At 45.8% G+C, this 23812-nt stretch overlaps 2 protein-coding genes across 3 annotated transcripts; one reads left to right on the top strand and one right to left on the bottom strand.

Moving 5' to 3' along the window:
* Positions 1-8592, bottom strand: cdc37l1 (cell division cycle 37-like 1). 2 transcript variants are annotated; one of them, XM_030354047.1, is made up of 9 exons: positions 8438-8592; positions 6393-6678; positions 5176-5493; positions 4692-4785; positions 4355-4470; positions 2371-2493; positions 1727-1903; positions 1354-1425; positions 1-164 (listed from the first exon to the last, which is right to left on the bottom strand). In XM_030354047.1, exons 2-9 carry the CDS (start codon positions 6501-6503, stop codon positions 45-47), a joined length of 1131 nt encoding a protein of 376 aa, XP_030209907.1. In that variant the 5' UTR covers positions 6504-6678; positions 8438-8592; the 3' UTR covers positions 1-44. The 2 variants fall into 2 exon arrangements, with proteins under 2 accessions (XP_030209907.1, XP_030209908.1); XM_030354048.1 differs by having other exon boundaries at positions 8433-8592.
* exd3 (exonuclease 3'-5' domain containing 3) lies at positions 8544-18237 on the top strand. Its single transcript, XM_030353020.1, is given in 17 exon segments — positions 8544-8630; positions 9826-9886; positions 12131-12195; positions 12657-12819; positions 13458-13642; positions 13732-13785; positions 14058-14103; positions 14106-14239; positions 14342-14405; positions 15038-15111; positions 15311-15349; positions 15446-15564; positions 16045-16192; positions 16446-16644; positions 17121-17224; positions 17388-17532; positions 17851-18237. Coding segments are annotated over 16 exon segments (1650 nt in total). The 5' UTR covers positions 8544-8630; positions 9826-9867; the 3' UTR covers positions 17943-18237.
* The last annotated feature ends 5575 nt before the right edge of the window (positions 18238-23812 follow it).

The raw sequence follows: 23812 nt of genomic DNA on the forward strand, positions 1-23812 counted from the left end.
ATTATTCCCTGCCATCAGCGTTCGCTAGGACACCTTCAGCTCCGCTAGGACATCTCCATCATGCGGCCGTCGTCTGCCTCTCCCGAGTCCTCCTTCCCGTCCCACCGGCCCGCGCCGCCCCACAGGCCCGCCTCCAGGCAGCGCTTCACGTGGTACTCCGCCACCTAGGGATACAGTGCGGGGTTCGTTTTAATGCAAGAGTGAGAGAGAGACCGTGGGATGGGATTAACCTTGTGCTCCCGACACCAGGATTACGTTGGTTACGCAACCCTGGGCCGTTTCCCTGTCCCAACACCACACCGACGCCAACCGCCGAGGACCAGTTGTGTGTTAAGAAAATACCCTGTTGGACTGGATTCTTTGGAAAATCCAGGCCTTGTTTCCCCCATGCTCTGTGCAGCCAATGGCAACCCGTCAGCCAAGGGAGACAGGAGAGGGGAGAGGGGGCTCGTTCCTCATTCTTGTAAACACTGGCGTACTTGAGTCTACTCTGGGGCAGTGTGAGGGCCTGTAGAAACACTTGCATAGAGTTTTTCTGGCTTTGAAGACTGCAGTGCCTGATTGAACAGGGCTACTGAAAATAGACTTGGAAGACGTTGTCCTATAGTGTGAAGACACTCAAATCCAACTTACAAAAAGTGGATTGGTTTACAGTGAAAGTACTGAAAGATATCAATTGTATTTGTTAGCATGTTTTGCTGAAAGATTTATTGATAGGCAGCTTTTAATATGAATTCAGTAATTTCAGGACGCAAAAACAATAGCTAAATGTGTTAGTGGGATTAGAATCCCAATGCTTTATGGCGCCATCTAAAGAACACTTGAAGCTACTGCAACAGTGAGAATGCATGTCATTCACAATGCATCCTTTCATAATTATACTTAAGGCAACACTTTCCAATAAGGCTACATTGATTGAACATTAATTAAAATTTGTTGATGCAATAATATGCATTAACTAACGAAGAACTTAGTCAATTAACAGTTCACTTATGGTCTAGTAACCTTTATTTAAAAGTTTATGCAATAATAAGCGTTATTATATGGTATAATTGTAGAGGTAAGGTGAGGGTTAGTAACCCTTAACCTATTAAATAATGAAAACTTGGTTAACACACTATAACCTTAGTTAACATGAACACCATAAGTATTCATGAACACCATTAGTAAATTATTACTAGACCGTTTATTTATTTGATAATGCTCTGATTATACTCATTGTTAGTTAATGCGTATTACTGCATTCATTAATGTTAATTAATGGTTTACAATTGCACCATATAGAAATGGATATGGGATAGTGTAGATAAGTATATCCACCAACATTTCAAGTCAATTATACATTTCCATTACCTGTGGATTCATCGTGCTGAGAACATTCTGTAAAATCTGCATATCTTGCAACTGGAAGCCCGTCTTCAGCTCCTAGGAATAATAAAAGAAAGATGCTTAATTTGTTGAATGATGTTCAGTTCTTCTCACACATTGCAGCACGGTCTTTACCATGTAGCTGCAGACATGACGATTGCCCTAACGTTCACACTTTCATTCCCACCATAGTTAAGACTTCCTAACGCCAAACAGATGAGGTTGTTTGGTAAACATTGAACCATTTAAATGCTCTTTGAGCCTTTTTATGAGAACCAAACTCCAGAGGTTCTCGATTCAACGTCAGTGTAAACCGACCGATGGCAGAAAAAAGAGCCAGGCTGCTCCGCCAACGTACCGGAGGCAGAGACTCCAGGACCTCTCTGGGGTCCAGCCGGCCGCGCGGGGCCACACCCTGGAGCCCGCCGTCTTTGGGCATGTCCACTCCCAAAGGTTTGACCGAGTACTCCTTCACCCGGCCCTTGAAGGCCTCAAGCTCTGTCTGGAAGACATTGAGGTAGCCCTCCTGTCCCGCCTGCAGCCACATGGAGGGGGGAGAGGAAACGGTAGGAAAACCTGGCGTTCTCATTGCATAGCTGAATTAATGACTGGAGTATCAGTAGTTACAGCCTGGCAGATGTTTATCAAGGATCAACTAATTGTCAGGACGTTTAAGTGAGGAATGAGTCGCCCTGAAAAGCCAGTCCTAATAGTTTAGTTTTTGTCAGATAATAATCTGGAATGTAAGTTGAATAGCGTAATAAATGTACATTAAAGTTTTAAGACTTATTTTCTCTATATTAACAAACGAGGCATCTCATTGCCTGATTTCCCATTATGCGTTTTGGACTTGAGGTAAAAGGGAATAAGCAAAATGGGCGAGAGGCAAACGAAATGCAAACCAAAATAAAAAAGGTAGTTGTTTTTTTTTTTTTTCCACAGCCTTTAGGCCAACAGTGTTTCTCCTCCATGCGTGTCCCAATAAGGCAGACGGTGGCTTACCCTGGCTTTCTGGAAGAAGTGTCTGAAGCAGCCTCTCGGGTCCTGTTTGGAATTGGAGGCCATTTCTAGGATGAACTGCATGACAACCGCCTGATGGGCCACCTGCTCCATCAGTGCTTCTTTCTGCAAATAACAAACCCTGTACTGATGATAAACCCTCACATGAACCCACATCGAGGAGGACACAGATAGGACCGACCGTTCTCAACCTAAGGTCAACCCACCACTAATGCACAATCCACTTCTGCAATATACACCTCACCTAATTATCATCAGCTTTACTGAATTGTAGGCAACGTCAAAGGACCGAAAAAATGTGAGATTGCAATGAATTTTCTGATGCTTAAAGGGGAATTCCGGTGTAAAATGGGTTTGGGATTTGTTTTGTATGATAACGAGTTGAAACGTTCGTTTTGGAGCACAAAAACCGCATGTAGACGCTTTCTTCAGTTGGCTGTTTTTAGCCGATTCTATCAAAACACTATAAACTTGGAACGATGGGGGCACTGGCTATGGTAAAAACTAAATCGCTATTTTGAACCACTTAAAAGGTTAAAAGTAGCCCGACACTTCTTTGATGGTATAATAAGGGTCATAACATATAAAACGAGGCCTTGAGAACTTTGTAAGTGTATAGATTGTTTATTGAAAAGGACATTTTATACACACAATACCATCAGTAGATCACCCGTCGACGCCATTTTGTTTTTAAGACTCGATAAGTAGATTGGCGAACACAGATCTTGCGTGTTGCTGACGGATGTCACAATCTCTGTGTTCGTCAAAACCTATCGAGTCTTAAAAACGTTTTAACGTTCCAAGTAGGGCTGTAACGATACACAAACTCACGATTCGGTTTGTATCACGATTTTTGACCCACGGTTCGATACATCCCACGATTTTTTGAAATTTAAAAAGCATTTTATTTAAACAACACTTATATACCAATTAACTTAATGTAACATTTAATAACAAATAATTTGGAACACTGAACAGATTTGAACAGAAAGAATACTATTAAAGTATAGCTAAATGAATAAAGAAATAACGTGTGGGAGGATGCTTTTTTCAACTGTTTGGTTGGTTTAGTCAAATATCCTTATTAGCACTACTTATTAGGCTATGTAGCTTAAATAATGACATAATCAGGCCGTATAGAATGCAACATGTTTAATAGCCTAACTTTCAATAGATGGAGAAAAACCTGAAGGTCATGAACGTCGCAATAACGAGGCGTTACGAGTAGCATATGTGTGTGCGCCAGAATGGCAATGTGCGTATGCGTGTGTGAGTGACGTCAGCGAGTGAGTGGACGAGCGAGGAGAGCGAGCGGTAGCGCGTGTGTCTAGTGAAGAAGCGAACGAGTCCGGTAGAATAAAGTACCCATCCTGTCAATAATCGGTGGCCGCTTCATTCCGACCTATAAGCAGACAAACTGCCAGTCAAATCACACAAAACACCAGAGACAGGATCACACAGGCCCCCTCTGGATAAATGTCGTTCATATCGCATATGAGCACTTCGACGGCTGTGGAGAAATGCGATCCTCCGTAGCCACGGAGGATTGCAGTCGCATACTTACGGCATCGATAGGAGGGGGCGCTGTCAGCAGACTATTATCGAGTTAGAAAGGGCGTATCGCGCTTCTGCCTTCTCACACCGCGAGACAGGATCGTGGCTTTGAGTATCGCGATTTTTGGTTTGATACGCGTATCGTTACAGTCCTAGTTCCAAGTTTATAGCGTTTTGATGGAATCGGCTAAAAAGAAAGCGTCTATATGCAGTTTTGTTTTTGTGCTCCAAAACTAATGTTTCAACTCGTTATCGTACAAAACATATCCCAAATCCATTTTACACCGGAATTACCGTTTAATACACAACTTATATTTAACATTTAACATAATCTGAAGTCAACTATTAATTTTGGTTGCCCACCATTTTAACATGCATCAAAGCCCAGTCTGTCACGAGCTCATCTCCTCACCCCTTCCTGCTGCAGCCGGAAGCACCAGAGGATCAGGTAGTTGGCCGTCTCCTCACAGATTAGCAAAGGCTGCTCGGAGAGGTACCTCTGGCTGTCATCCCAGCGCCGCAGCATGCCTGTGGACACGCGAAGGAAGCATGACATTACTAAATATAAAAACATGCTTCAACAGGCTTTTCTTTGCTAATGCTTGCCCCACAGCAGTACACTTGAAAAGGTATTGGAAATTGTGATGAACGGGTGAAGCTATCACCTCAGTAGCATTGATCTATCAGGACAAGTTAGCACAGTAGCACATGTCAGGGATGTCAAATCTATTTATATACGATTGACTCACCAAAATGTCGGAGTTCATTTTCGTACTTCTGGGTGAAGTTTTTACTTCTGTCCTGTTCACAATCTGAGGACGTCTGTGGGGTGTTAATTATACTCTGGAATAGAAAGGACACAAAAAATATGAGTTAGGAGGAGGAGGGGGGGGGGGGGGGGGGGGTCCGCCACCTTGCTAAAGGACGCCTAGAGAAGGGCTTCAGACATTAGGGATCAAACCCAGAACATTCTGGCTGAACATTCTGGTCCCAACACTAGCCACTATAATCTTCCTGTTCATAACGAAACACGGTTGCATCAAGTACAAGAGATCTGGTCCAAACACACTCGTTCAGGGCAACAAGGACAGCCGCAGGGTCAGCCGCAGGGTCCTCAAAAAAAAAATCACGCTTTTTCTTTTCTGCAGAGTGTTCAACTTTATCCCCCTCGGCGGTCGTTCATGGGGTCAACACACATGACCGTGACCCGAGGGCTGCGTCATTCAGGGCTACCTTATCAAACACATCCCAGCTAGCGACGGCTCCGAGCACAGGGCTGTGGCTGGTGCCGCGGGGAGCTCCGCCTCCCAGCACGCTCTCCTTCCGTCGCCACTCCTCCTCGGTGTGGGTGAGCTCCGAGGGGCAGGCCGTGGTGCGCGCCTGCTCCTGCTCCAGGGACTCGGAGCCGTGCAGCCCCAGGGAGCAGAGCTGGTGCTGGGCCTCGGCCAGGCTCCAGCCGGACGCGATGGACGCCTTCACGCATCGCTGTTGACTCTGGCACAGGGAGGTCAGGGCGCTGTCACTGAAAGGGCCGGAAGCCGGTGATGCGGGCTGAGCAGCAACAACACAAAACAAAAACGGGGAGGGGTGAATAGTAGAAAACTAAAGTTTCAGCAGTCACTGGTTGCTCCAACAGTATGCGGCCCTTCCCTTATGTATCAATATTATTGATATCAAAATGCTATTCAATTTCAGACCAAATTTTGGTTGAGTAATGTAGGACACTCTTTGCTGATGAGTGATTCAAATTGAAATAGACCATAAGCACACAGTCATACTTTACCCAAGGATTGGGTGGGTGCAATATAGTGCAGTAGATATAGAGATCAATAGAGTACAGTTTTCCGACGCCTTCCTCAGCAGATAATGTATTTTGCGCAGGGTGTGGTGAGGACTAAAAATAAACAAACGTTTTCCTCCGCCATGAACCCCCTATCAAAACCAAGTACCGTTTCCAACCCACTATTATTACCCAATGCAGTCATAGGCTGGGAATGTCAACAGTGCATAATTGCATATGGAAAGAATAGCTACGTTTTCTAATTTAATCGAACACAAAACATGACGTTTTCCCAAAAAATATATGCGTCATGCTCTGCCGGAATATGATAAAAAAAATTACAATTTGAAATAGATGTAACGTTGTCAATGGAAGAACTAGCCCAGTGCGCAATGAACTTCGTTTGAAACAGTTAGATCTTTTGATGCAGTATTATTATCCAGTTGAATATGAACTGCGACGCTGCCTTGAATTTGGGACGAGGCGTTATAAAAGGAGGAAATGCTAATCCCACAATATACTGACATAAAACCAGAACACACAGTAAAACATGACCTGCATGTCTCTCAGTCCCACACTCCCAAGAACAGGCTTAGCACTAGTTGGCTTTCATACCATCGCCATGAAGTCTCAATAGGTAACAGCCTATAACAATAGACCACTCTGTTACCTGTCGGAGAGGAGACGGGACATCGGAGCTCCAAAGAGTAGAAGCAGCTTCGGTGGTGCCATGCTGCCGATCTGGGGTTATTCTCCCCCCTGCGTGACCTGTCCACTCCATCTCGCTGTTCCAGCTAGCTAGCGCCCCTGTATCACTGGCTAGCTAGCTAGCTGCTAGTTGCTAAACACCCCAGACCAGCAGTCTGTCACAGTGGTATATTTAGCCCAGATACCACACACTGTGCAGTCAACCGTCCTGGGCTGCTCTCTGACGGACCACTACATTGGACGTAGTCCTGTGAACAGAACACGGACTCCTTACAAGAGGGTTGTTGCTTTGTAAAAGAGAGGCTGCAAACATAAGAGGCTACGAAAGTACGAATAGACACACATACATACAAACACACACGCAGCCTGGTTTACTTTCTCGCGAGACCACAAGCGGCACAAACTTGTAACGTTTTGCCGGACCACCCATTGTAACCATGGCACCCACTAAAACATCCGCCTTTTTACCTAGTAGGAGTAGTAGTACGAGTAGGAGTACCCAGGAGGTCTCTTTTGCAGTATGCAACTTAATGATATTAGGATTCACATATTTCACATTATATATGAAAAAATACTATCTGGAAATTAATTAGTAGGCCTACTGGTCCTTCTGTTAATATTCAGTGTGAATCATTAAAAAAAATCATATTGTTAGTTGCTAAAAAAAAAATTCTATACACAATTTAAGCAGATCCTGGAACGTTCTATCAGTATAACAGTTTAACAGTTATACTGATAGAACATGCCACGATCCGCTTGCCATAAACCTGATAGAAGTGTCCACTCTCCTAAACAGCAGATGTAAAGGTACGTTTCGCATGATATTATTACAATGCTAGGATAACAAAGAGGTGTATGACTTCTATTTTTTGGTGACAAAGACTCTCAGAACTGCATTAGTTAAGTGAATCAGAAATAAAGGTTATTAATGAACTGTCAAGCAACAGCTTCTCATAAAAATGTGATTTAACTTCAGGGTTGTGTGATTATGGTTCAGTCCCTGAGTCTAGTGGTCCAGTCCCTGAGTCTACTGGTTCAGTACCAGAGTATACTGGTCCAGTCCCTGAGTCTACTGGTACCATTCCCTGAGTCTACTGGTACCAGTCCCTGAGTCTACTGGTCCAGTCCCTGAATCTACTGGTACCAGTCCCTGAGTCTACTGGTACCAGTCCCTGAGTCTACTGGTACCAGTCCCTGAGTCTACTGGTCCAGTCCCTGAGTCTACTGGTTCAGTCCCTGACTCTATTGGTTCAGTCCCTGAATCTACTGGTCCAGTCCCTGAATCTACTGGGTCCAGTCCCTGAGTCTACTGGTCCATTCCCTGAGTCTCCTGGTTCCAGTCCCTGACTCTATTGGTTCAGTCCCTGAATCTACTGGTCCAGTCCCTGAATCTATACTGGTCCAGTCCCTGAATCTACTGGTTCAGTCCCTGACTCTATTGGTTCAGTCCCTGACTCTATTGGTTCAGTCCCTGAATCTACTGGTCCCAGTCCCTGAGTCTACTGGTCCCAGTCCCTGAGTCTACTGGTTCCAGTCCCTGAGTCTCCTGGTTCCAGTCCCTGACTCTATTGGTTCAGTCCCTGAATCTACTGGTCCCAGTCCCTGAGTCTACTGGACCAGTCCCTAAGTCTACTGGTCCCATTCCCTGAGCCTATTGGTTCATTCCCTGAGTCTATTGGTTCATTCCCTGAGTCTATTGGTTCCAGTCCCTGAGTCTACTGGTTCCAATACTCGAGTCTTCTGGTCCCAGTCCCTGAGTTTGCAGTGTGCTGTTAACACCGCGGGTTAACCAGATTGTTTTGAATCCCACTTAATCACTGGTGAAATCAATCGTTTTCTATTTAAACGTCATTATTATTTTCAGGATAACAGAACATATCAAAGATAATAGTTTTGGAAATATACTATTGAAATAGACCAGAGGTGTTTACAATCTTGCTATTCATTCGGTATTTATCAACATTTTAATGGATAATCATAAATCATAAAATCGAAACCTTACCACACCTGAAATCAACAATCTCTCCACCTCAACCAAGGTTTGTTTGTCGACGACCGTTCCCCTGCTGCGTGGCCGTCGACGGAGACAGCCGAGAAGTACCGATGATGACGTACAGTGACTGGTCTGACGCTCGTCCCGAACCAGACATAAACACGGAAGTGGCAAGCAAAAGAGACGACCAACTGGGACACAGAAACGGTAAAGAAAGTAAGCTATTTGAGAGTATTAAACAAAAGCAAAAGAAAGCGGGTAAACATTACGAAAAGTATGTGGATATTTGTTATCTTTCAAATTCGTAAAAGGACAAAATACCCGTGTTTCCACCCCATAACACGGTTAATGCCAGTCCTGTCCCTCACCCGAGCTGATACCAGACAGCCTGTGCCATGATAGGGTACTTTGTTAATACACGGAGCGACATACAAATAAAGCGTTGTAATAGAAAACCTCATGGCATGAAACTGACTATAGGACTAGTTGTGCGGTGTTACAACGGTTTAAACACTAGGACTTGCCTGATTATGGCTCAACCAGATGATAGCCCACAGTCTGTGTCCATTAATTTTATATACATCTGGCATCATGCAACTCAAAATGTGTGTCGATTTTATGTAGAGCTATGGACTTTATCCCACTAGTTGATAGTCTGAGACATGTCTTATCATCATCTTACATGTTTATCTAGATTATTCTGGTTCCCCCAAGGAAGCGATGTAATGCACCTTGTGGCTGGTAGGTGGGGCTACAACATTACTGTGGAGACCTTACCCAGCTGTGTTGTAAAGGAAAATCTTACTTCTCATTATAAACAAACACACACGCACACACTTGGAGCTAGGGTTATTTCGTGATTATAGTTGACGGAGAAAGGTCCTAAAATGAGATGGGTCCTAATTGTAAACATAAAATAAAAACCTCGCCTTCAAATGACTTCTTGCCCTTTCTCAGGTTTGTGTTCTCACACATTTCCTTTCTGCCCTAGCTCTCACAATTTGTAATTCATACTCACAATTCACTCTCACGTTCTAGACATTGGTCCTATGGGGCTCAGAACAAAGCTACGGTGTTTGTTGGAAGTAGCTTATGAACTCAACTTGGCCAGAGGGGTCTTGAATTGTTTAGGTCCTCCCTCATGAACCTTTTTCGATGAACCGCAATTTGAGTTATGTTTCCTCAAGACAAGGAGGGTGCCATAAAATGTGGCCTGTGAAGCCCTTTGAGACTGACAGGGTTTAAGGGTGAAACAAATACAAATCTACTGGACTTCAGAGCAGCACATACATTAGAGCAATACAGATGCTTGAAAACTATTTTGTTTTTTTGTCTTCCTGACCATTGAATTACGATGTGTAAAACGATATAATCCCTGCAATTTTGTCTTCCTCCTCTTCAGGAGCCTATCACCCACAAAAGGCTGACCTCCTGTTTGTGAAGGATGGATGAAGTTGCAGAGGGTTTGTAACACACTCTTACACAACACACCTCTTACAACACTCACAGCACAGCCAACTCACATCCTTCCATCAGACCACACGTTCAAAGACAAGTTCTTTGTTGCATCTAGGCGTCAATGATCAATATGTTCTTGCAAAGCCTGAACAAGATAATGAAACAGAAACAGACGGAATAACAAACTCCCACTAGGGTTTAAACAGAGGATTCAATTCCTTTTTCTTCAGAGTTTGCAGAGGGGAATTTAGTATCTTGATGCTGACTTTCTACTTTGACCACAAAGGGTTTTCCAGGGTTTAATGTTTCGCCGTGCAGCATTAGCATGAACACATGTGAGCCTGCAAGTGAAGTGTCAGATGTACCAGTGGCTGCAGTCCGCTATACAACAACTCGGCAAGAGAAAGGGTTCGAACCCTCAGCAGGAAGGCTTCTGCCGGGAGTAGAGGCCGTGTTTGATGGGGAGCTGAGGGTTCTTTGTCGGTTTGGTGGTTGGCCAATTGACAGTAAAATGATTTTCTCGCACAAGTTTAACTGTTGTTTGGGAATTGACCAGTGTGAATGTGAAAACCTATCGTGGACCTGCCCTATCATCTCCCATCTACATTCACATGTAAAATGCAGAAGCACAAAGCATGCTAGGAAGACAAGCCAATAAATGTGTCCAAAACCACACTTTGTCAGAATATGAATACAAAGTTTTATAATAAATAACCTTCATGCAAAGGATTTAACAATTGGTAACAACACCGTTCAGGCTCCCCCCAGAGGACACTGTGGGTGTCTTGTGTTTTAGGAGAATTCCTCAAGCCCTGTCCACACGCTAGCCCGGTCTCTCCCCGGTGACGACACATGTTCCACATTCCTACGGAGCCCCCCCGCCACTCTTACTCCTCTCGCCCCCTTCCGCCTGGTTTCCTAATGACCCATCTGCCACACACCCCCCACCGCGTCATACCTCTCCTGCGGTTCAAGACTCCCCCCCCCCCCCCCTGTCGCGAGTTCAATCGTTCCCTCCCTGTTCACATTCCAGAGCGCTCATGTACCAGTGCACGTATGCACGTCTGTCTCTGGTGGGAATTCACCGAGCTGGGTGAGAGGAATGGGCCGATGTTTTTTCAAATAGTAACTTACACAATGAGTTCCCCTACAATAGGGGAACTCTCAATAAATCCATGTGAATGTTTTTCTTTTGCAAAAAGAGAAGTCGGACAGGTCGCATTACATTGCAAACGTAACTATTTGGAGCCGGCTTGCTCCAGTGACGGCGAATTCCTAGGGAACGCTTAGACAAACATGGGGCCGTTAAAGAGGGAAAGAAAGAAAAGCTGGTGCTCTCAAGACCCATCCATGGAGAACGCACACACACTGAGAGCCCCCCCCCCCCCCCCCCCCACCCCCCCCCCCCCCCCCCCCCCCCCCCCCACCCCCCCCCCACCCCCCCCCCCCCCCCCCCCCCCCCCCCCCCCCCCCCCCTAAAGAAAAACAACCACACACCTCTCTTGTTTCTGCAACCCTGTACCCCCGCCGTGGCCGTTAGGGGGGAGAGAGGGCCTCGTCGTCTTCCCCAGAGTATTTTGGCTGCAGATCGGAGTGGAATGCACAGCTAATGCCGGGTTCCTCCGTGACTACCCAGCGAGCCTCAGCTGTTGTTATGGCTGCTTTACTCCTGCCTGTTCAACATGCTACCCATAAGCCTCGCATGAAGCCTGTTTACAACATCTATGCCCAACGTGGGCAGTGTAAGCCACAAACTGCCCCCTCTAAGTATGTAGAATGAAAATAATAAATATTCTGTGCATAATGTATTGTTGATCAAAGAGATTTTTAATTTGGGTTGGGTTTCCAAACGTCATAATGAGAACTGGTGGTGGTGATGGACTAAACGCAGGTCCATTAGTTGCAACTGTAGTCTGTAATGTGTAGCGTGATTGATTATCTTAGTCACTGATATAATAACAGAATAGAAAGAAGATGCCATTATTAAACTTTTTCCTCTAACAGCTGTTTTATTAAATGAGGAGAACAGTGATGTAATCAAAGAAACCTATACATCACCTCTGTTAGTCCTCATAACAAAGTAGCTGGTTACCAATATTCACAATGTGTCATTGTGAGTGAATGCCAGAAATGGAAAGCTATATTGGCAGATGAATATTAGCCAAGAAATATGCCTTAATTACATATTGCCTTGGCCAATGGTCAGAGTGTAACTTGACCTGTGTTTGTTTGTGCATGTGCGCATGCAGGTATCGACCCTAATGTGCTCAGACTGGAGATCGCAATTCTGTGGAACAATAAGGCGTGGGCCGGGGTAAGTCAGAACGACGCATCGGGTCCATAATGTCAGGAGGGGTTTGATTCCCATCCTGCATCAAACATTCTTCTAAGGCCCAGACAATCATTCAATTAACCTTGGCACCAAATTCACACCTATTGACGCACCTCACCCCATCTAATTTGTGCGTCATTGATTTGTCCTTTCAGACGTGTCAATTACCGCTGTGAATGCAAGACTTAATGAAAAAGTTTCTTATAGTAAGTGGTGATGAGTCTGAAAGTGATAGAAAAAACAATCCCAAACATCCCCCCCCCCTCCCCCCAGCTACTTCACAGCCCCTTTAATGCTAGTCACGATCCCCCCCGGTCTTTGAATGTTGCATCTCCCAGCTCCCCTCCTCCTCCTCTCACCAGCCCCCTCCCTTCCCTCTCTCTCCTCTCTCATCTCTCTCTCTCTCTCTCCAACATTCCCCCGTGTCATCCCCCGCCACCCAGCTGCGCGCGGCGGCCTCCCAGGGCTTCTCCCAGGTGGCCCGGCCCCTGGAGGCCCTGCTCACCATCCTGGAGGGCTGCGCCGCCTACAAGAAGCCCGCCGACCTCAAACAGAGGGTCCTGCTGGAGTTCCAGCAGTGGCTCAAGGACCACCCACAGGTCAGCGGCAAAAAGAAAAACGGCGACCTCTTGACTCGGAGCTTCATGGGATATGAGGGCTGAGACTAATGATTGTTTTTATTGTTTATTCCATCAATCTGGGAAACAAGAGCTGTTTTGGTTTTCTAATCTCAAACAGAATGCTAACCATTTAAGTGTATTTCTAAAGCCTTGAGCAACAGTTTTCTTTTATTGTATTATTTTTAAGGTAATGAAGCTATGTTTTAAGCTATATATAACTTAATATATATTATAATCTATTATATATTATATATTATATTATATATTATATCTTCTGGAACGCATGGATCAATTCTTGGTCAAAGGTTTCAGTAAGCACCCTGTGCACTCTACCTGTGATAAGACCAAACTAATTTAATTGTAGAGTATAGTTTAACAGTTTAATTCTACACATTCCTAGTCTTGATGAATTTATAGCGTTCATTAACACATATTAAAACAGTTGCTTTGTGGGTTGATATTTCCACTCTAGCGGTCACAAATAAATATTTGAACCCTGTTCACATACACTTAACTTTATCTCTAAATTTCTAACGTCGTTGTGTTCAACCTGGATGAATACCGGTTCACTAAAGAACCCATATCAATCATCAGGTGAACCCCTCTGTCGACCTCACCCTACAGGTGAACCTGGCGTCGCTCCTGAAGAGCAGGCCCTGCCCCTGCGCCAGCGCGCCCTGGAGCTGGTGACGGAGCGCCTGCCTGGGGTGGCCAACCCCATCATAGACATCTACCAGCTCCGGCTGATGGAGCCGGCGGCCCTCACCCAGCACGTGGCCCGGCTGAAGGGCCTCAGCCTGCACTGCGAGGTGCGTGAGGTGCTCTCACTGGCGTCGTGATCTGCATCATCGACGGGGGACTCTGTAAAAAAAAAGACCTTCCCCTTTCTCATCCCCAGGCGGCGGCGTTCAGTGTGAAGATGGGATTGCAACTCGCGCTGGACATGGAAGATGTAAGAACATGCTTTTTATGTGTGGTGTTATGGTTGGGGGTTTCATGTATGTAGGGCGAATCCTTCAATTCGTCTGTACCATATAATATTTACTCGATGAGTAATTGTGAAACCCACATATGATTATATGTAAAAATCCACCTCTTCACCTCTTTGTACACATCATCCTTATTCCCCTCAGATATACATCCATGTTGGGACTAGAAATCCTTCAACCTCTGCTTAACCACATGATCTAATACCGCCCCCCCCCCCCCCCCCCAACACCCCAGATGTGCATCCCCCTCCTACTACAGGACAAGGTGACGTTAGCGGAGTCCTTGTGTACGGACATCCTCACCTGGAGCTCCGTCTGGTCACCCTGCTGGACTCCTGGTTGTGACCCGCGCACACCACCCAAGACTTCCTCAGCGGGTACGGCCGATGTGAACAGCAAACACATCCACAGTGCCATGTACGCATCACGTCTCGTGGATCGTGGTTTTGAATGCATTTTTTTTTTGTTTATGGATAGGATGTACCCTGATCTCGTCCTGAGCCAGTTCACATTAACCAGTTGACGTCAAAGGTTCTTTCCAAGCACGTATTTCGACTTATTGGGAAGTTCAACATTGACCCAGGTAAGGGTGTGTGTGTGTGTTCATGTATGTAGGGCGAATCCTTCAATTCGTCTGTACCATATAATGTGTGTGTGTGTGTGTGTGTGTTGTGGCAACCCGCTACCCAAATGAGCCGGGTTCCACGGACAAACGACACTTTGCGTAGGATTTTTAGCCATGGCAGGCATTTATTGCAGACAACTTAAATCAGACAATGCAGACGCGGTCTCTAGGGTCTCCGTGAGCCTCTAGCCGCTCGTGGACCAGAGCGCTTACTACGTCCTTGTTCCTGGTCTCCCGAGCCGTGCTGTGCTGTGCTGTGCCTCCTTTTAAAATGGCTCCCGTGCTTTCGGCCAGGTGTCCCCCAATCACCCTGATTGGGGTGCCGAAAGGGCTGCTCTCCATCGCCGGCTGGTGGGTGGGGGTGGTACACCCCGTCCTCCACGGTACCCCGGGCCCGTCCAGGCCGAGGACCACGTGGTGGGATGCCACAGTGTGTGTGTGTGTGTGTGTGTGTGTGTGTGTGTGTGTGTGTGTGTGTGTGTGTGTGTGTGTGTGTGTGTGTGTGTGTGTGTGTGTGTGTGTGTGTGTGTGTGTGGTGCGCGCTCATTTAAAAGCCACAAACAGACAGGGACTTTCCTCTCTGTTCCCAGCCCTGTGTCACCACTCGGTGCACATGAGGAAGAAAGGCACCCTGCGATTCCTCATGGAGAAGAGATTCAAATGGGTGAGTAGATGGACCACAGGCTAACCAACGGTTAAACCACAACATAGGAAATATGCTCCGTTTTCAAAGTGATCTCCATTCAAAACTTTGATATTTTGTTTTGTAATGCACCTCTGCTTTGATGTGAAGAGTGTGTTGTGGGGAGGAAGAGTTGGCAAGTTCTCAAAGAAAGAAAATATTAATCCACTTTTCTTTATAGAAAGATATTGATCAGGAAAACTGGTGCGACCACACAAAGGTAAATAGGCTTTACTAGCAGATATGCCTGCCGGCCCTCTCATTTTAAATGCATATATTACTATATTGTTTGACCATATCTAATGTTTGTTCTTAGGCAATTATAGCAGATGACCCTGAGATGCAAATATATCTGGACGCACTTTTGACAAATTATACTAGTTCAAAACATGCAGCCCATTTGTCAAAGATTGTCAGAGGTGGACCAAACGCACAGTAAGTTGACAAAACACAAGTGGACTTAATGAGGTCATCAGACAGACCAAGCCTTCTTTTCAGAATAGAAATCCAGACGTCCCTTCAGCAATCTTGGTGTAATCTTAAGCCTGAGGCACACGAAAATATCGTGTGTCTAATTTTTTTTTGGTTGCACTGCAAATATGAAGTAAATATCTGTATTTTCTGTAAACTTTTGATTTTAAATGTTTTGATGAATGGGTATACTATAAACTCACCGAAATAGACCTCTTATCATAACTCAGTGTGTTCATAATATTGTCTGGAACAATATATGCTTTGTTATTTAAAAGTCAGATGCTAGTCTCAGTTGATCCAGCCCAAATAACGTGCTGTCATTGTGTCCATTGTCATGACCTCAAGTTCACCCATAACTGTCTACCGTTCTATTGGCACCGAGGATTAACCCCCCAGTTTTCTAATTCACTTGCACCCCCAATGACTTGATCTTCGCTTCAGAAAGTCTTGTCTGAATGCCACAACCCAGGAGTGGGCCGTGCCAAAGCATCACTCTGACCGCTACTACCAGCTGCCCATCAGCAGAGACAACATCCACTTCCTGGGCACTGTGGAGGACCTGCAGCAGTGCCGAGAGCTGGTGTTCAAGGTACAGCTGCCCCATACAAAAATATATACAGAGCTATATAGGAATATAAATAATGTGTCGCTATTCTTCAGTCCTTTTTTTTTAAACGGCAGGGTCAAGTATCAACGTAACGCTGTGACGCTTCAATCAGTTTAACCCTAACCCTAACCCTTATTTTCCATTAGCTTAGACTTGACTTTCAAAATAAGGGCGTGTATAAGTGAAGTAGCATAAGTAATCTCATCTGCAAAAAACGTCCCTGGTGGCTCCCCAGGAAGGCGGGACGGTGGGGGTGGACATGGAGTGGCGGGCGGGCTTCGGCTGTGTGGTGCCCCAGCGCGTGGCCCTGATCCAGCTGGCCGTCCTGGACCAGGTCTTCATAGTGGACATGTGCTCCGCGGACCTCTGGCAGCACCCCAGCACCCTGGACTTCATGAAGTCCTTCCTATGCGACACCAAGGTCCGGAAGCTAGGTAAGGGGGCCGGCTAAAGGGAGCGAGTCGGGGCAAGAGAAGAGCTCCGGAGAGGCAACGGAAGGCGCTCAGCGACCTGTCGCCGCTCACCGCTACCGCTTAGAACCAAGATGGAGGCTTGGTGGACTAGGCCTGTCGAGTGCGTTTTAGTTATACAGGCTTAAAAGACGTCCCGTTCGTTGAATACTTGTATACCTTACGCAGTAGTACCACGTTCAAATAAATACCGCCAAAAGAAGCACCTTATTAAAAAACATTCGTCATCTGACGGCTTCCTTTACGATTGTCTTTGACATTTTAGTTTATGAGCTAGATATTTCTATTCCCTGTGTCCTGTCCCTATATCGTTTACTCTTTTGATACCGTGGCGAACAAGCTGATGTAGGCAAAAGAGAGAGATATTCTCCATCTGAATGAAGGGTATGGGGACCATGTTGTATCTTTCATCCTGGTTCCTTCCTCTGCTCCTCTTGAAGGCTATGATCTGGGAGGAGACCTCAAGTACCTCCAGACCACCTGGTCTCTCCCGGAGCCCCTGAAGATGGCCCGTGTGCTGGACCTGCACTCGGTTCACCAAGAGGTAGCACTGCCCGCTGCACCGCTACCGTCACTCCATCCTGTATAATGTGGAGAATTAGAATTAGAATCTCAAATGAAAACGAAGCAGATAATTTTTTTTGCCTTGAACCTTGATTGAAGACAACGTGTTTAAACTCCCTCTACCCTCCCGTCCGGCCCTGCAGATAAAACGATTGAAAGTCAAGCGCACGGCGGAAAAAGGCCTGAGTCAACTGGTGCAGCACGTCCTGGGAAAGCCACTGGACAAGAGGGAACAGCTGTCCTACTGGGAGCGGAGGCCCCTCCACCCGAGCCAGATTAGATATGCAGGTAAAACCCAGCCGGGGATATGGTGTGTGTGTGTGTGTGTGTGTTTGAGTGGAGGCTACAGGGAGCCATCCATCCACACAGCCTTCCGTCTCTGGCCCCAGACTGGGGGCCTGAAGGAAAAATTCTCCATTCCTCCTCTCTGGTAAACAACTTGAACTCTCCAGGGTTCATTGCTCCGTTGCGGTTGTGTGTTTTTTTGTTAATGGATGTTTAATGGAGCTGGTTTCGTTCTTGCTACAAACAAGCTGTGTCTGTGTGTTCAGTGGGAAACCCAACTTGTCTTTTGTTGATGTTCTCTGTGTCTCTCTGGTTCTCCAGCCACGGACGCGTTCTGCCTCCTGGAGGTGTTCTCCGCGGTCGGCAGGGAGCCCTCCCGCTACGGGCTGACCCCCGAGAAGCTCGCCGTCTGACGCCTTTTTAAACATGAGTCCACGACCACCGTTCTTTGTAAAGTTTTAAATGGAGACGCAGACGCTTTTTTTTATGAATCGCTCATCAAAGCAGGTTTTTTTTATCAATTGTTCAAAGGTTACCACTTGAGTTTATGTTTGAAACCAAAGTGTATTTTTTAACTTTTCTTTTAAAATAATTCCAAACAAGAGAACAGGGTATTTCTTTATCTTTGCTATTAAAAGATGCCTGCTACTTTCCACAACTCTGAAATGTATTGCTTTTGACTATTAAAATATGCTGCTCAACTACAAATCTGGGAATGTCTGATTTTCCACTGAATAGCTGAAACCTTCTTGGCCTGTGACGGCATGCCCAGAATGAGGTCCTTCTCTCGTCATTGGGATGGAGGCTTTGTTACCCAAGTACACCTGTTTTTATAATTACTTTATCTGACTTAGTGTATGACAAGAAAGTTGAGGAAGTATTTGGGAGAAAACAGTTCAGATTCATTTGAACTTGCCAACTCTTCTTTTCATTTAAAACTCGACAGAGATCTATACAGTTCCAACCTGTCATTAACACCATTACATTTAAATCCCAAAACTGAAATATACCATGAAACAGGTCATTATACAGTTCATTTCAACTTTAATATAAATACACACATAAATGCAATGCATGGAAACTGAATTGAAATTGGTTCTGAGTTGTGTAATACTACAACATGTTTTGATAAAAGTTTAGAAAGTGGTTAGCGGTTCATGATACCAGAAGTTCAATCGTCTGAGAAATACCTGACAGCTGCTTATGGTGGGAATCCAGTGTCAATGCGTCAAGCCCGCCTGGCTGAACAGCTCCCTCAGATACACACAGGCTGGCTGGACCACCAGTTGACCGCTGTGTGTGTGTAGATTTGTGTGTATTCTGCTGGTATGCCTTGATGTATGTGTTTGTGTCAAGATGGGTCTGGATATTCTTTGTGTGTTGCTCTTGTACTTGCACATTTGTGTATGGGTGTGTGTGTTTGTGTGTGTATAAGGGTATGTGTGTGTGTGGTCAATGTAATACATAATGGAGATGAATAATATGACATAGGGAACGAAACTGCTTGTTAACCTGTAAAAGTGTGTTCTGCTCAGCATACGGTCCTGAAAGTGTCCACACACACACACACACACACACACACACACACACAAACCCTCACTCACATTCACACACACTCACACACACACTCACTCACTCACACTCACACACACATTCACACACACAACCACACACACAACCACACACCGCAGGGCTTGTTTGTATGCCACTGGGGAGGGGGGAGGGTGGGATACACCCAGGTTATCCAAAACAACACCCCAGGGAGCGATCCCCAGGGGACTGACAGTGAGCATTGAGTGATTGGCAGCCTGGCAGGCAGAGAAGTCAACGGCTGTGAAGAATTAAAAAAGATTCAGCTTTTCAACAGTTTGTATGTGAGGCAATAACATGGGAAAGAGAGCAGTGGATTGTTTTTACACGTTGCACAACTGACCTTGAATTACCAAGTAACCAGCGTGTTAAAACGTATTGGAACAAACGTCTGGACCTTTTTTACTCCCAAGCCCTCAGCTTCTCTCCAAAGGCGTATAGCCTAGAGTAGCTGATCATTCACATTATACATAAGCTTCTGGCAAACGTTGATTGCCACGTCCCATCTTCATGCTGTGTTTTGTCAACTATCTACAAGAGTGGCTTTTTGCTATGATGATTAATTTTATCATAATGCTTTCATATAACCACTGAATGTATGTGTGTGTGTGTGTGTGTGTGTGTGTGTGTGTGTGTGTGTGTGTGTGTGTGTGTGTGTGTGTGTTGGTCTGTATGTCTCACACACATGCACGTTGGTCATATTTAACCATTATCATCAAATTAGTCATAGGAGTGTGCGTGTGCATGCCATGTGGATGTTTGTGTGTGTGTGTCTTTGTGTGAGTGCATGTGTCTGTGTGTGATTCACCCCATCCTGCACCATGGCCCTCCAAGGAAAAGTGAACCCCTTTGTTATTTGATCATCTAACTCACAGATTAGCTATAGTCTCTCTCTCTCCCCCCCCCCCCCCTCAACTCATGAAGAATAATGTACAGGATAGGGATGCATATGTCATGTAATTAATGCCTTATCTCATAAATAAGGTAATGCTATCCGGCTTGTGAATGCATGTGTGGGTCTGAACGGCCACATTTGCTGTTGCATTCTCAGTGTCAAGTGCGAAATAGCTTGAAATAGCTTGAAATAACGGCTGTTATTTCTGAAGAAGAAGACGCACATGTACACAGGCACTTAAACGCACACACACGCACACACACACACACACACACGCACACACACACACACACACACTCACACACACACACACACACACACACACACACACACGCACGCACACACAAGCAGACCTTTACTTATTCCCACCACAGCGCAACAATTTTGCACATCACAGCACTGACTCAACTCTGCACACCGACATGCCACTCTGCACACACTCCCACACACAACCACACACACACACACACACACACACACACACACACACACACACACACACACACACACACACACACACACACACACACACACACACACGCATGCACAACACGATGCAACGTTGAGAACCCACAGCACCAATAGAAAATCAGTTTATGACACCTTTTTTATATGTGTACACCACACACACAAACACACGCACACACTCACACACACACACACACACACACACACACACACACACACACACACACACACACACACACACACACACACACACACACACACACACACACACACACACACACACACAGCAGTAGCTCTGGTTCCCACGCAGCAGACTGCAGGGGAAGTGAAAATGAGAGCAAACAGGAACTACCACACCGTGAGAGAGAGAGAGGTGGGGGGGGGGGGGGGGGGGGGGGGGGGGGGGGGGGGGGGGGGGGGGGGGGGGGGGGGGGGGGGGGGGGGGGGGGGGGGGGGGGGGGGGGGGGGGGGGAGGAAGGAAGGGAGGGGGAGGGGAGAGGGAGAGAATAAGAGGGGCGATCGGTGAGAGGCAGGGAGGGAGGGAGGGTGTGGGGGTGAGAGAGACTGAGATGGAGAGAGACGATTACAAGGGTATTACAGAGTCAGAATAAATAACAGTGTACGAGGGAGAGACAGAGAGAGCGTGAGAGAGCGAGGGACAGAGACAGCGGGAGAAAGAGAGAAAGTTGGAGAGAGAGAGAGAGAGTATATATATTTTTTTGTTTTTTATCAGCAAGAGCAGAATTCTGATTTGTTTTTTTAAAGTTTATTCTAAATATTAAATATTTGATGGCAATGTAACACATGGCTCTGTTTAGACATTTCTTGATACTTTTTTTTGAGAGAGAGCGTAGATTGTAACGTAGATTGTAACATACTTCTGGACACCGAATTAATTCAGAAATGTATTATAATTATAAGTTCCACTGGCTATGGCCGGGTTCAAGGAAATAGCTTGATTTAATTAACCACATCCTAAAAATTACCTCCTTACTTAAAAAATAATAATAATAATAATACATTTAATTTAGAGGCGCCTTTCAAGACACCCAAGGTCACCATACAGAGCATATAGTCATCATAAATCGTTTAAAAAGCAAGACATTGTGGAAAAAATAAATAAATAAACATAAAAAATAAAAAATAAATAAAACAAAAACAAGACAAAACAAAACAAACAAACAATCAAAACAGTGATCAGTTAGACGTTGTGTGCGAGTGTATCATCTTACTTTTTCATCGTGTACACACATTCTCATTGCTATTAAATTGTGTTTCAGGGGATTGTACTTAATGTGTTGCTACTAACTTTGTTTATAAGCATGTTATTTTTGTGCTTTGGCGACGTAAATATGCGTTCTCGATGCCAATAAAGAGAGAGAGAAAGAGAGAGAGAGCGAGAGGGTGAGCGAGAGAGAAGGAGAGGGTGTGAGAGAGAGAGCGAGAGAGTGGGAGATAGAGTGGGAGAGAGAGAGAGAAAGTGTAAGAGAGAGAGAAAGAGAGGAAGAGAGAGTGTCTGAGAAAGGTGGCATTGAAGGAAGGAAGGAGGAGGAGGGGGAGGAGGGGGGAGGGAGGGAGATAGAGAGACTTGTTGTCTGTGCTTTGATCTACAAAGAGAGCAGGCTGAGAAACACCAGGAATGTGAAGATGAGGCGTGTTTAAAGTTACCCTTCAGTAGCTGTGTGTGTGTGTGTGTGAGTGTGTGTGTGTGTGTGTGTGTGTGTGTGTGTGTGTGTGTGTGTGTGTGTGTGTGGTGTGCGTGCGTTTGTGTGTGTGTGTGTGTGTGTGTGTGTGTGTGTCTGCGTGCATGCAAGTGTTTGGGTTGGAAAAATATTTGCTACGGTGTGTGTGTGTGTGTGCACATGTGCGAGTGCAAGTATCCCATTTCACACCGCTTATTATTTTCCTTTACATCTGTTTCAGAATGTGTGTGTGTGTGTGTGTGTGTATCTCAGTTATGCATCTTTCACGATCACAGGGGCTCTTTCTCTCCGTCCAACAGCATTCTTCATACACCTGTTTATTCAAACACCGGCAGAAGAAATGTGCTTGTCTGCTCTCATACACATATGTAGGAAATGGAAACAAGGTGATCATGTGACAGCAGTGTGTGCGTGAGTGTGTGAGTGTGTGTGAACGTGTGTGCGTGCGTGCATGTGTGCGTGCGTGCATGTGCTTGTGATTGTGTGCGTGATTGTGTGTGTGCGTGCGTGCTTGCGTGTGTGTGTGTGAACGTGAGTGCTTGATTGTGTGCATGTGTTTGTGCGTGCATGTGTGCTTGCAAGTGTGCAAGTGCAAGTGTTTGTATGTGTGTGAGTGCATGTGTACGAATGCGTGTGCATATGTTTTTGTGTCTGTGGGTTTGTAAGACTGCCAAACTCTGTGCAGTAAAGATGAACTCCACAGACATCTCATCTGTCAGGCGAGGGAAGGTGCTCTTCAGGGTCCCCGGATCCTCTGGGGCCCTTAGGGGACTGATGGTTTGCATGTTTATTTGTGCTAGATAGAGAGAGAGAGAGAGAGAGAGAGAGAGAGAGAGAGAGAGAGAGAGAGAGAGAGAGAGAGAGAGAGAGAGAGAGAGAGAGAGAGAGAGAGAGGGAGAGAGAGAGGGAGAGAGAGAGAGAGAGAGAGAGAGAGAGGGAGAGAGAGAGAGAGAGAGAGGGAGAGAGGGAGAGAAAGAGAGAGAGAGAGAGAGAGGGAGAGAGAGAGAGAGAGAGAGAGAGAGAGAGAGAGAGAGAGAGAGAGAGAGAGAGAGAGAGAGAGAGAGAGAGAGAGAGGGTCCTTCTTGTTATTCATGAGGTGTGAGTTCTTGGAAAACAGACTTACAATTTGTCGGTCCCGCCATTTCCAATTTAAGTCCTTCACTTCCCTACCATGCACACGCACACACAAAAACACACACACACACACACACACACACACACACACACACACACACACACACACACACACACACACACACACACACACACACACACACACACACACACACACACACATGCACGCAAAGACCCTCTCACACAAACACAAAGACCCACACAAACACATGCACTCTCTTCTGTGGAGAGGAGTGAGAAGGACTGAACTAAGGGGGAGACAGAGATGGGGGGAGGGAGGGGGAGGGAGGGGGAGGGAGACATTCCACAGACACGCCAAGACATTCCAAGGGAAACCATCCCAAATATTTCCCACTGTGTGCGGTGAAAGCTCCACGTCTCCTGTTTCACAACGCACTCACACACACACACACACACACCGACACACACACAAACGTACACAGGCACTCACGAACGTGCACACTCGCACAAACACACACTACACACGCTTAAA

The sequence above is a fragment of the Gadus morhua genome, chromosome 4, assembly GCF_902167405.1.
Source record: "Gadus morhua chromosome 4, gadMor3.0, whole genome shotgun sequence".
Lineage (NCBI taxonomy): Eukaryota > Metazoa > Chordata > Actinopteri > Gadiformes > Gadidae > Gadus > Gadus morhua.

Excerpts from the sequence above, each read along its gene's own strand:
- cdc37l1 (XM_030354047.1), bottom strand. The coding sequence starts at position 6,503 with ATGGAGTGGACAGGTCACGCAGGGGGGAGAATAACCCCAGATCGGCAG. Across the intron at positions 4,786-5,175 it reads GCTGGGATGTGTTTGATAAG|AGTATAATTAACACCCCACA; the intron begins GTAGCCCTGAAT and ends TTTCTATTCCAG. Across the intron at positions 1,426-1,726 it reads TCCTGGAGTCTCTGCCTCCG|GAGCTGAAGACGGGCTTCCA; the intron begins GTACGTTGGCGG and ends TATTATTCCTAG.